The sequence below is a fragment of the Caretta caretta genome, chromosome 1, assembly GCF_965140235.1.
Source record: "Caretta caretta isolate rCarCar2 chromosome 1, rCarCar1.hap1, whole genome shotgun sequence".
NCBI lineage: Eukaryota > Metazoa > Chordata > Testudines > Cheloniidae > Caretta > Caretta caretta.
Window position 1 is genome coordinate 173,480,024 of NC_134206.1, and position 13,999 is coordinate 173,494,022.

The 13,999-nt window shown below is 37.8% G+C and overlaps 1 protein-coding gene across 1 annotated transcript in view; it reads right to left on the minus strand.

The window, feature by feature from the left end:
- NCAM2 (neural cell adhesion molecule 2) overlaps window positions 1–13,999 on the minus strand; it is a 551,141-nt gene that overhangs the window by 242,142 nt on the left and 295,000 nt on the right. The window contains exons 2-4 of the mRNA XM_048868296.2: window positions 8,410–8,484; window positions 5,209–5,415; window positions 1,388–1,531 (exon numbers count right to left, since the gene is read on the minus strand). Coding sequence (XP_048724253.2) covers window positions 1,388–1,531; window positions 5,209–5,415; window positions 8,410–8,484 — 426 coding nt within the window. The remainder of the gene's footprint in view (window positions 1–1,387; window positions 1,532–5,208; window positions 5,416–8,409; window positions 8,485–13,999) is intronic.

The window sequence follows — 13,999 nt, forward strand, 5'->3', positions numbered from 1 at the left end:
ACTGTTTAAAATCCTAACATTATATATCTGTCTGGCTCAAACAGCTAAACAGCTTTATGTCCTGTCACATCTTAAAAGAAAATGAAACAAACTCAAAATTACATTATGAAATGCAGCATGGCACACTGGAAATATTTAAAAAATTCAGATTAATTTAAAATGCACGATCTTAAGAAAAAATTTTTCAAGATTTTCTTTTTATGATTAAGTCTTCTAAAACAGGGTTGATTGGTAACCAGAACAAGAACTAGAAGTGCAAAAGCAAATTAAATTAACATACTGTAGAGTATCCCTGATCTTTAGGAGAAAATCTCACATTTGTAGGCTTTAAACTGTAACACTGACAAAAAGACCGCTTGCTTAATTGTTCAGCTACTGTTTGTTTCCAAAATCCCTTAACCCTTACCTTCTTTAACAATTCAATTATATAAAAAAAGTTGCATTGCTCTTCTACAGGTAACTCTTTCACCATGAATTCTGCACGTGTGACTACGTGGGTAACGACAGAGATTAAACACAGTATGTAAGTAGCAAATCCAATTAAAACTCTGCCTGGCTTTTGTACCATGAAGGTTCACACAAGAATCTGAAAGCACCCAAATAAGTGATTTTTCAGCTTTACAATAAAAAGCCTAATAGGTTTATTAAATCTGCTCTTCTTTGGCTGTAATCATACCTTAGAGATGCTACAGTTCCATACTTTCATGCCACTAAATACACTTTAATTTCATTTTGAATTAAAAAGAATATGAAAAAAACATATCTTAATGACCAGCATGAGGAATGTACAAACTCAACCTTGCATTTTAGTCCATTTAATGCCAAAGCTGTGAGAGGATAGGCAGGTAGGCAGATAGCTCTCCAAAGATGTTTTCTGTGCATTGTGTGCATTATGTGTTTTCTGTGTTTTCTGTGCATTATGTTTTTTTGCAAATAATTGTGTTGCCCCACAAAGGCATAAGAAGCAGTACTGGGACAGTCAATTGCCTCCTAAAGATATCACTAGTGTGTGTAGTGGTACTGTACAATCCTTAAACATGTTGGTGAGAACTCACTCGCTCAGGTAGCTCTATTGGCTTCAGTGGGACTACTCATATGAAAAATTGCTCACAAATGGGCTGACAGTCCTTGGCTGAATTTTGCTTTAAGCTTATTGGGTTAAGATGAAACCAAAGTGAAACTGAAAGCATACTCTTCAGTAAGATATCTATTCTTAATTTAAAGCTTCAAGTGATGGAGAATCTACCACATCCAAAGGTAAAATTAAAGTTTATGCTTAGGAATTCTTCACTGCTATCCCACATTACAGTTTTGATATATCTTCTTTTAAATAATATTTTAATATATAATTAGAACATATAACCTAAAGAGTTACCAAAATACTAACTGTCAGCAATAGTTGTGACTTCCTCATTTCGATACAACCAGCTGACAACAGGTGCAGGTGAACTAGTAACATGACAAATCACTTCAGCATCTTCTCCTTGTCTGAATTCTTGTGGTGTTATTATGTCTCGGAAAGTGAGCTTTTCTAAAAAGAAAGAAAACTGAATTTAACAAGCGTTTCCTGTTTTGTTTAGCAATACAAGTTACATGCACAGTTACTCTGAATACAGCATCAAATCATAGAAATTAGAGATGTGAAAGCTAGTTCATTTTTTCTCTGAGTGCAGCAGAGGACTGTTCCGGTGTATTATCTATGGCTTTGGCCAGCCTAGGCATAAATGTTCCTGGTAATGAGAATTCCACTATTTCCATTGAGAAATAATTGCATAATATCTTAGAATCATAAAAAATGTAGGGCTGGAAGGGAGCACAAGGGACCACAAGAGATTATCTAGTCCATTCCACCACCACTCCCTCTTAGGCAGCACCAAATAAGATCATCCCTTACTGATGTTTGTCCAACCTGTTCTTTAAAACCATCAATGAAAGAGATTACACAACCTCCAATTACGTAACCAATTCCAGTACTGAAGTATCCTTCCAGTTAGAAAAAATTCTCCTGATATCTAACCTAAATCTCCTATGATGCAAACTAAGACCATTACTTCACCTAGTTTCTGTGGACTTGAAGAACAATTGGTCACCATCCGCCTTACAAGAGCCCTTAACATATTTGAAGACTATGAGGTCCCCCATCAGTGTTCTTTTCCCAGGACTAAACATGCCCAGGTTTGTTAACCCTTCCTGACATGACAGGTTTTCTAAACCCCCTTTAAAATGTTTTTTGTTCTTCTGTAGACTTTCTCCAGTGTGTCCACTTTTTCCTTAAAGCATGGTGTCCAAAACTGGACATAATAGTCCAGCTGAGTCCCCACCAGTGCAGAGTAGAGTGGTATAATTACCTCCCTTGTGTTTAGTAGAACACTCCTATTAATATGTCACAGAGTGATATTAGCTTATGTTTTTTTGCAAATACATTGTATTGTTGGCTCACAGAACTACCGCCTAGCTAGTTATTCCCCAGTTTCTCTTTGTGCATTTGATTTCTCCTTCCTAAGTGTAGTGTTTTGCACTTGTCATTATTGACTCTCATCTTGTTGATTTCAGACCGATTCTCCAATTAATCAAGATAATTTTGAATTCTAACCCTGTCCTCCGCAGTGCTTGCAATCCCTCCCATCTTGGTGTCATCCAGAAATGTTATATGCAATATGTCCACTCCATTATCCAAGTCATTAATTAAAAGATTGATTAGTGGGACTCCATTAAATATGCCCTCCCATTTTTATAGCAACCCCTTAATACCTAGTCTTTGAGTATGGTATTTCAACATGTTATGCATCCACCTTATAGTAATTTCCTCTAGACCAGATGTCCCTAGTTCGTTTATGAGACTGACATGTGGGATAGTGCCATAAGGATCTTTGAAGTAATCTCTTACGTTTGAATATACAAAATAATTTCTTACTTACTTCTTGCTTTCAACATTTTTGGGCTCAACTGTGGAACTCTTACTCATATTGTGAGCATTAATTACTCCAGTGAGTAGCCTTGTTGACTCAATTATTTGGTGTTTTTCTTCAAGTCCCGGCTGCTGAAGGCAAGTGATTGTGAGAATTTCAGTTTTCATGGGGGAGGAGTAGTGTGGGGGACGACTTTCTAGCTATCATGTTGTGGAGAAAAGCCTGACCTCATCAACTGGCTCAAAACCCAAAAGGCAAATAATAAGAAACCTGATTATTTTTAAATTGTGATTTTTTTTTAGCCAATAAGACCCATTTTTTGGAGATCTGATTTCTGAATATTTGGGGCGGTAATACCATAAGTAAGTATTCAGTTGTGTGAGTAAGGGTTGCATAATTTTAGCTGTTATTGCAGAATAGCTCAACAGCTACACTGTGGCTTTTAATCCACCACCTTCTTTACGCACTACTGTGGAACTGTACAGACCTAAGACGAGCTCTGGAGGAAACTGCTTCTCAGTGACACATCCTCTGTCGATGCAACTCACTGCATATGTGTAGTGCACAAACATGTGGTTTTATCAATAACATTTATTTTTAAAATTATCTATCATTTGATATCTGCTGCACTGTTAAAGCTGCAGTACTTTAAGATTTTATCTTGCATTTACCTGGCACATTTCAGTTCATAAGTCTTGGCCTGACCATGAACCATATCCTGTCATGAATATTTATGCAAAAGTCACCATTCAAATCAATAAGGAATTCTGCTTAAATACTAATGGCACAGTATGGCCCCTCTTTTTGGTTTTGTGTTAGCCTTAAGCCTCTTCTGTATTATGTATTTTGCATTGAAGTAAAGAATTCTGATTGATCTAATTGATGTAAAGAATTCAGTTCAATATTCCGTACTTTTTAAAGTGATGTCAATTACAACTTGACAAAAGACTAGGGACCGAATGGCTAGGCAGCAGTTCTGCGGAAAAGGACCTAGGGGTGACAGTGGACGAGAAGCTGGATATGAGTCAGCAGTGTGCCCTTGTTGCCAAGAAGGCCAATGGCATTTTGGGATGTCTAAGTAGGGGCATAGCGAGCAGATCGAGGGACGTGATCATTCCCCTCTATTCGACATTGGTAAGGCCTCATCTGGAGTACTGTGTCCAGTTTTGGGCCCCACACTACAAGAAGGATGTGGATAAATTGGAGAGAGACCAGTGAAGGGCAACAAAAATGATTAGGGGTCTGGAACACATGAGTTCTGAGGAGATGTTGAGGGAACTGGGATTGTTTAGTCTGCAGAAGAGAAGAATGAGGGGGGATTTGATAGCTGCTTTCAACTACCTGAGAGGTGGTTCCAGAGAGGATGGTTCTAGACTATTCTCAGTGGTAGAAGAGGACAGGACAAGGAGTAATGGTCTCAAGTTGCAGTGGGGGAGGTTTAGGTTGGATATTAGGAAAAACTTTTTCACTAGGAGGGTGGTGAAACACTGGAATGCGTTACCTAGGGAGGTGGTAGAATCTCCTTCCTTAGAAGTTTTTAAGGTCAGGCTTGACAAAGCCCTGGCTGGGATGATTTAATTGGGGATTGGTCCTGCTTTAAGCAGGGGGTTAGACTAGATGACCTCCTGAGGTCCCTTCCAACCCTGATATTCTATGATTCTATGATTCTAAAACTTCTGTAGGATGCTTTTACATATTCATTTTGCATCATGCAGTATATTTACATTTGAAGAAATAATCCTCCATTAATTGTTTAACTCTATTTTAAAAATAATAGTACTTTGGTGGTTTATAAATATTTATACCTCATCACATATAGGATTTTATGTCACATAAGTCCCTTATACAACCAAGAACAGGAAAAAAAAATAACATAAAAGCCATTGCAAACTCTTTTAAACTGTATATGTTGTGTCTCTTGCACTCCAAATCAATGCACAATTTGACTATTGTAAGAGGATTTATTTTGGTGCAGATCTATCTCCCTCACAAACACATTTTGTCCTTTTCATGATAGAGAGGTATATATGGTGCATCCTCATGATAAGACTTTGTATTTCAAGACATCAGGTAACTGATGCTATACCATACTGGATTAATGTACTCTGGATATCAATTCCATTCAAGTCTTTTTCACAGTATATATGCTTGACTGCAACAGATACAATCTATTGCTCCTAAAATTAGATTTATAGAGAAGGGGTATATATTAATATAGTGTTAATTTTCTGTATAGCAAATGGAATTCAAAATAGATCCTCTCTTTTTATTGTTAGTTTTTCCTTTATGTTTCACTTACGATAAATTTCCAAAACAACAGTAGCTTCTTGAGTCTGTCCTTTTGCATCAGTTGCTTGACACCGATATATCCCAGCATCTTCTACATTTGCATTGTAAATGGTTAGCCGTGATCTAACACCTTCTTTTTGAATGACCACTCTTTGACTAGACACAATCTTCTCTCCTTGTGGATTGTACCAATCTATACTGTCTGGCTCCCCAATCGCTAAAAAAAGCAATGTAAAAAGTAAAGTTCAGCTATAGACACTAAGTAACATTCAGTTGAGTTCTTTCTTTGCAATATCCAGCTTGCCTTGTCTGTAGGAGGAACACAAGTTATAAGACAGACAAAAGAGAAACCAGCAAGTCTGATGGCCATAATTTAACTATTTTGAGCTATTAATAAGAATTAGGAAAATGTTTATACATCCAGCTGAGCCAGATAGCAAAAATTACATTATCCAGTAACTATTTGGGCTATCTGTGGGTATTTTAGAAATAAAAGATTTGGATCAAACCTTTGCCCAAAATCCGAACAAACTTTTTACAAGATTCAAAGACCAAAATCAGAGACCTTTCCCTCCTCCATGACATACTCTAATATTCAAGTACTAGCAAATTTGTCCTACTTAGGTCCCAGCCTATGTTCAAATTTAAAAAAAAAAAAAGACGAAAGAAAACAGAAACCCCCCCCCTTTTTATTTGCTCTACTGATTTTTTTTTCCTCAGAGATGTGTTTTCACTATGTTCTATCTGAACCAAAAGCAAGTTTTTGGTTACATGTCAAATTACCATGGTGTACAGCCATGGTAATAATCACATTTGTAGAAAGAAACAGATTTTGAACCAGAATTACAACTTCATTTTGACAATGTTTGTAGAAAAAACATTCTTTTTAATAATTGTCTATGGAACAAAAGCATTTTGGCAAACAAAATTAGTAAGAACATTATACAACATTATAGATGCAATCAGATACATGTTTACCTATTTGTATTTAAGAGTAACTATTTACAGTTCCATATTTAAAGGTTACATTCTAGTTTTAAGTTGCCATTGGACTAACGTTTTTAAGTGAGCCAGGAATTGGTGAGCAACCACTGGCCTATATTCAAAGAACAGTCCTTAAAACTGTATCATACTTTTCAGAACGATCTGATTTCCAGCTGGTTGAAGCTATTTTTTCCTCTTTTTCTTTTTTTAAACTCACAGTGAATAAACTGTAACCCATCTAACTGCCTGAGTGGTTGGCATAAATCCCCTCAGATATAACTATATGCTAGATACTCAGATAACATTGGGCCAGATTCAGTATCAAATCCTGCTACTACCACATTCTGCATCACATAATTACATAGACCATCCCCCAACTTGGAATAAAACTAAAATCCCAAGGCGGAGAAGTTTACTTCTCTGCAGAGGTTGTTGTATATCAGCTATGTGACATCAGATCACATCCCTGCTAAGGGAGGAGAGCTTGAAACCCTTTTTGCCCCGATAGATTATGAGAATGACACCGGTGAGTCTCCCAAGTAAGTGAAAAGCCTCCCTGACCCTGTGGCTGTGGGGATTGGTTTCTACAGGTGACTGACAGTCAGCTGTGAAGAGCTCAAAAAGGGTGCATGCCCCAATGAGCAGTGACAGCTGAGAGTTCCACAAAGGTTCAATGGACTTGTTTGACTGGACAGGAGGATATGCCAGCAAATCTAAGACATCCCCCAGTGAGACAGGAGTGGTAAAGGACACAGGATCAGTCTGGACCAACACAAGATTCCGATCTGGTCCTCTGCTTTTGGCTGTTTGGAGTTCTAGATAGTTGTTGTTAACAAGGCTTATGAGGACATGTATTTTGCACACTATGAGTCATCCAATGATGAGTCATTTGAAAATAATAATGAACTCTTACCTAATAACATTTAAAAGATACGGCAGTTCCACTGTTACTGCAACAAAACTGTAACATTGTTTACAGATTATTGATTAAGCAATTTGATAAAACAGGTATGAATATTCTCATCTTAATGCAGGGATAATTTTGACCACAATGATGGCATAACTCTAAATGCACATTTTATATTATATATAAAATTATTTCTAAGAAAAATTACTGGCCTCATCTTGAGAGAAGCTAAACACATCAGTCACAAATTTGATTTATAAAACGCAACCTCCAGGTTCCCTGACTTTTTTTAAACATGGTCAATTAATAGCAGAACCATGACTCCAGCAGGTAACTCAGTCCTATCCATAATAATAAAGCAACTGTCTCACCTATGCAGGTCTCAGCCTGACACTGGTTAAGACCTTGGACCTCACTAATTGAACAAGATACGACAGAGATACAAAGTGAAATCCTGACCCTTTTAAAGTCAGTAATAGTTTTCCACTGACTTAAGTGGGGCCAAAATTTCAGTCTTATAGCTGGATGTCAGTAGCAAACTAAAACTACTTCAATGCCACAGAATGAAGCCTGGCAAAACTCCCATTGACTTAACATGGGTCAGGATTTCATCACCATCTCCACACTAGCCCTCTTAACATCTCCACATACACCTTCAATTAGAGATGATAAAACAGACCCACGTCAAAACCCACATGAAAGCATCTTTGATGTATGATTTTTTTTTTAGTACTTTTCAGGTTCAGGTCCTATATTTGAGAAATAAACTATTTGGCAAAGTTTTCTAAAGTACTGCTAAAACTTTCCCTGGGTAAAAAGTTGATTGCACGAGAAAAAGTAATTCTAACTTTTCAGGTTACATATGCTCTGTTGGATACTGAAACAGTCACTCAGGCGTAACTTCAGAGCAGCATGCTATGTCTAATTTATTCATTAGCTATTTACCAAAAATGATTCAATTATGATCTTATATATTCATTCTAATATTAGTGTTTAGACAAGTAAAATTATTTTAATAGAGCAAAAAATTTACATACATAAATAATTTATACTGATGGAAATCAATTTCAAAATAAGAGATTTAGTCTGTTTGGCACGTGAAATCAACAGTCTGTAGACTGAAAGCATACATTATGTGAAGCCAATGTAACAGGACTTGCTATTTATCACAACATGCAAATAGTCAGAATTCAATGCAAATATTGAAACAATATACTTTAAATATAAATATTTCTAAGCCAATTAATAACATTCAAATTATGAAAAAGTTTGATCTGAAAATTTAGCAAAACATACCTGGAGATATAATGAAATACATACCTGTGCATGTGAAGAATTTGGATTCACCCACGCTAAGCTCTACCTTGCTAAGTGAAATCGTCACTTGAAGGAGAGCTGAAAAATACAATGTAAATACAGCATGAATACATTCTGCATGTATCAGTTAAAAGATGCCTACACACAGTATATGCACTGTACAAGCGGCACAAAAAAGATTGAGTGTCAGCTAAACATAGTATCTCCCAAAATAGAGTATTTATAGCAGTGGGGAAAGAAATCTAAGAGTAAGTTAGAGATCACGTTTTAGATGCAAACTATAACATCCCAGTAAAGTTAACTTGATGGGAAATGTCCTGGAGATCCTAAGTATTCAGTTTCTCTCTCTCTCACACACGCACACACACACACCCAAGAGATAAAAAACCCTCTCAAATACATAGCCACTCTATATGAAGGACCTAAGCAACACCGATACTTTACACGCTGCTTATTGTAGATGCAGCACTGAAAGCACAAATGAACTAAGAAACCCTTTCTTCCAGAGATGGAATACAATTAACACAGGGCCTTACTGAATCCTAGAGTAAGTAGGTGCATCTGCATAAGTCAATTGGGTGCACAGAATTTGGCTTACATATGCACACACACCAAGATAGAATACTAAAAGAAAAAGTCATACTAATTTCAAGTTCTAGTAGAAACAGAAAAAAAGTAAAATATCTGCCAGATGGAAAAGAACCAAAGTTTTAGGGAATGAAATTTTATTTACAAAGTTCTGAGAGTATTATAAACAAAAGAATTATAGGGTGATTGGGACTCTAAAAAATATTAGATAGTGTCTTTTCAACATCTTTTTAGTTTTGAAACACATGATTGATTCATCTATCTCAAAGGCATGAGGAAGTGACTGAACTCCTTTAAAACCATGTTCAGTATAATTGTGTACAGTGAATGCTAAAGATGGCCATTTAGACGGAAGATTTCACCTCACCAGATCCTTGATCCACCGTTATCATGGGAGTCTGAGGATATGTCTACTTTAGAACTAAACACCCATGGCTGGCTCATGACAGCTGACTTGGGCTTGCAGGTGTGGGGCTCAGGGGCTGTTACACTATGGCATAGACATTTGGGCTTGGGCTGAAGTCTGAGCTCTGGAACCCTCCCCCCTCGCAGGGTCCTTGATCCTAGGCTCCAGACCGAGCCCAAACACCCACTACAATTAAACAGCCCTTCAGTCTGAGCCCCGCAAGTCTGAGTCAGCTGGCACAGGCAAGCTCAAGGTTCTTCTTTGCAGTGTAGATGCACCGTAGAGGACAGCTGGGGGTGAGCAGAGTTACTATCAAATTTATTTTATATGACAAAATCTTTTTCTTCCATGAATATGTTACATTTTATAACACTTTGAAAAACTCCTTGTACAGTACTGACTGTACTGCTGTTAACTACAGAATAAAAAGTGAAAGCATAAGCCGAAAAACAGATTTGAAAGAGTATTTCATACATAATATAGCGCCATACGGCAATTATTACCATCAATAAAAGACAATCCAAACAATTATGCAATACCTGTTCTAGCTCTACATAAACAGCTTGGATAAGGGAAGACACAGACCATATTTGAATTTATAGACTAATAACCCATTTCATGTAAGAGAAAGTGGTCCTCTCCGTAGAACTTCAATAATGGCCTAAAACATTTACAAATCAAAAGTTCTTCTTAAACCCACCGTAAACTTTTAATGAATAACAAGTGGGCATGATTTAAGCCATTATCTTCTTAACTACTTTTAATTTATTCAGTTGTTCTGAACAAGAATGAAATGTTTGAGTGTGGAATTGGGGGATTGTCTGTGAGGGACCCTCAACTATGGAACACCTTTTCTGAGGGCATCAGAATGAGCTCAAGTCTTCCCATTTTCAGAGACTGATGCCAAACCCATTGTGACAGGATCCCCAGGATGCAACCTGGATTTAGGGTAACGCTGCTCCCCCATAACTCTCTAGCCTGGGCTGTCACTCACAATACTATGTTAGTGACATGCAGAAAACTCCTCTGGGAACTATCATCACTCAGTACAACAGCACGTGCAACCCCAAACCCAGCTATATAGCATGAATGCTCCCTGAGCCATTCACAAAACAGAAAGGCACCAGCAAATCTGTCAACCCCCAGCCTTGCACCCCGAGAATATTCCATTCCTGGTCAGAAGCCAGACCAGTAGATGTTTATTACGCAGTCCATCCCTCCTTCCATGTGGAGAGGACATTCACTATCCTTTGTAAACTGAGTTGAGATTTCCCAAGCACTTCAAGCAAAACAAACTGTTTTAGGTAAAATATAAAACAGATTTATTAAGTACAGAAATATAGATTTTAAGTGATTATAAGTGTAAGGCACAAAAGGTCAAAGATAGTTACCAAAGAAAATATGAGATAAGTGCAAGTCTAAATCTCTAGTCCTTATTTGTCTTGACAGTATTTGAATCAATCAGTTTTCTCACCCCATTAGATGTTGCAGTTCTTAATACACAAGCTTCCCCTTTAAGGCTGGGACCAGTCTCCTCAGTTCAAGTCTTTGTCTTCTCAATTTCTTGTTGCTTCCAACATAGGTGCAGGAGGAGAAAGGCCAAAACATGACGCCACTGTCCCCCATTTTATATCCTCAGTCCATGTTCCTGGAAAACACTAGCCCAAGCATGTCCTGGTGGACTTTGCTGAGTCACAGGGTTGAGCAATCTCCCACTATGTAATGCTTGTGCAGCTCTCTTATAGTATTGTAAATTCCTTGTTTACAACTCCCCTTCTGATTAATGGTTGCTTAACACCTTCCTGGAAGTGGATCCCAATGTAGCAGGAGAGACCCTTAAACTTACAAAATATTTCAGTAACAACCATATAGGAAAAATCTCAACTTTATATACACTAATGATATACATATTTGGACAAAACAATGGGTTCCAGCAGATCATGACCTTTCACATGATACCTCATATGGCATGCTTTGTATGAAATATATCATATTTAGATGACAGGAGTGACTATGGGGGCTCCACACTGCTGCTTTCAGAGTACCTCCCCCATCTTTTCACAACAGCTCTCCCACAACAACAGAAGAAGACTATATTAATAATATTAATAAAATAATAACAACGTGTTCAAAGTATAAGTGGTCAACCCCCAAAATAGCAAGCACACAGCCCATTTCAGGTTAAATTATATGCTAGTCTAAATATTGCATCTGACACTCCATAAATGTTTGGCACTCCATAAAAACAGTCAGACAGTGAGAAAGGTTGTACAAATAGAAGTTTAAGCTCAGTTTGTTGAAAAGTCTGGGAGACTTATTGATCTGACAAAATAATTCAGGACACTATATGTTTATACATCTGACCACAAACAAGACCCAGTAAACAAGAGATGAACTAGTTATCTAAAATGTTAAACCCATTGTTTTAGAGTTCCCTTTTAAGTTTCATTGCATAGAATCATAGAACTGGAAGTGACCTCGAGAGGTCATCTATTTCAGTCCCCTGCACTCAAGGCAGGACTAAGTATTATATGGACCATCCCAGACAGGTGTTGTGTTTGTCCAACCTGCTCTTAAAAATCCCCAATGGTGGAGATTCCACAACTTCCCTAGGCAATTTATTCTAGCGCTTAACCACTCTGACAGTTAGGAAGTTTTTCCTAATGTTCAACCTAAACCGTCCTTGCTGCAATGTAAGCCTATTGCTTCTTGTCCTATAATCAAAGGTTAAAAAGAACAATTTTTCTCCCTCCTCCTTGTAACAGTCTTTTATATACTTGAAAACTGTTATCATGTCCTCTCTCAGTCTTCTCTTCTCCAGACTAAACAGACCCAATTTTTTCAATCTTCCCTCATAGGTCATGTTTTCTAGACCTTTAATCATTTTTCAAGTATCAGAAGGGTAGCTGGGTTAGTCTGGATCTGTAAAAGCGACAAAGAGTAGATTATAGTTAGTTCAATCAGGGAGGATGAGGATGAGGGAGGATGAGGCCCTGATTGAACCAATCCTCCCTAACTAACCTCATTATCCCAAGCCTGATTCTTGTTTGCATATTTATACCTGCTTCTGGAAATTTCCATTACATGCATCGGACGAAGTGGGTCTTCACCCACTAAAGCTTATCCTCCAATACATCTGTTAGTCTATAAGGTTCCACAGAACTCTTTGCCACTTTTAATCATTTTTGTTGATCTTCTCCAATTTGTCCACATCTTTTCTGAAATGTGGCACTCAGAACTGGACACAGTACTCCATTTGAGGCCTAATCAGTGTGGAATAGAGCAGAAGAATTACTTCTTGTGTCTTGCTTACAATACTCCTGCTAATACATCCCAGAATGAGGTTTTCTTTTTTTTTGCAACAGCGTTACACTGTTGACTCTTATTTAGCTTGTGATCCACTATGACCGCCAGATCCCTTTCCGCAGTACTTCCTAGGCAGTCATTTCCCACTTTGTATGTGTGCAGCTGATTTTTCCTTCCTAGAGTGGAGTACTTTGCATTTGTCCTTATTGAATTTCATCCTATTTACTTCAGACCATTTCTCCAGTTTGTCCAGATCATTTTGAACTTTAATCCTATCCTCCAAAGCACTTGCAACCCCTCCCAGCTTGGTATTGTCTGCAGACTTTATAAGTGTACTCTCTTGTGCATTTTCAAAATTAAACTCCATGTGTGCTGCTCCAAAGAAACTAAACACTTACTTTGCTCCATTGCTGGGATGACTATATTGCAGTTCAGTGTGGAAAATGCCCTGTTGTTGCAGTACATAATTCTTCATTAGATATTCTATTTCCCCTCCTTCTCCAGAATAGAGTAGCTGACCCTTGAGAATAAACTGAGTGGACTCCTTTGAATAGTTTCCAGAAGCAGCCAACACCCTACACAGTTAAGGAAAGTTTCTTACTCAGAAGACCAAACATCAGTCAGAGATCACCAAAGAGGTCGTAGTTCAAAGTTGTCATCCTTTTCTTTGGCTAACAGGTTTTATTGGTTGTTGTTTTATCAGAGCCAAATAAAATTAAACTATCAAGGACAGGTCACGCAGAATGACTATCATACCACTTGCTGTCATACAGTAAGCTATCAGCTCTTCATGGCATGGACTGTCTTTTACAGTGTGTTTCCACAGTGCCTAGTACAATGGGATCCAGTTCTTGGTTGGCTCTTATGCACTACCAAAATACATACATTACTCTTGTTTGGAGCTTGCATAACTTCTTTTTAATGTAGGTCAGTGGTAGAGGAGGAGGTTAAAGCAAAGCCAGAATCCAGCATTTTGGTCTGCAGAATGAAGAGAATGTGTTTCCTGACGGTGTGTGCAGCTTCCAGCTGCAAATGGCACTGCATTGTTTTTTTCCTTCCCCTTCCCTTCCCCTGGGCCCTTTGACTTTTTTAAACAAAAAGATAACCTCTGTAATGAACAGGTGGCCTCCCTTAAGGTCAGGCTCTGTGACTTTCTATAGACATATAGTCATATATTGTCTACTGGATAAGGTCTTTATATATATGAACTGAGTTCACATGCACTAGTTGGTGATCTATATTTAGGCCATGCTAATAATGTGCACATGGGATGACTACTCCCTTTCAATTTGC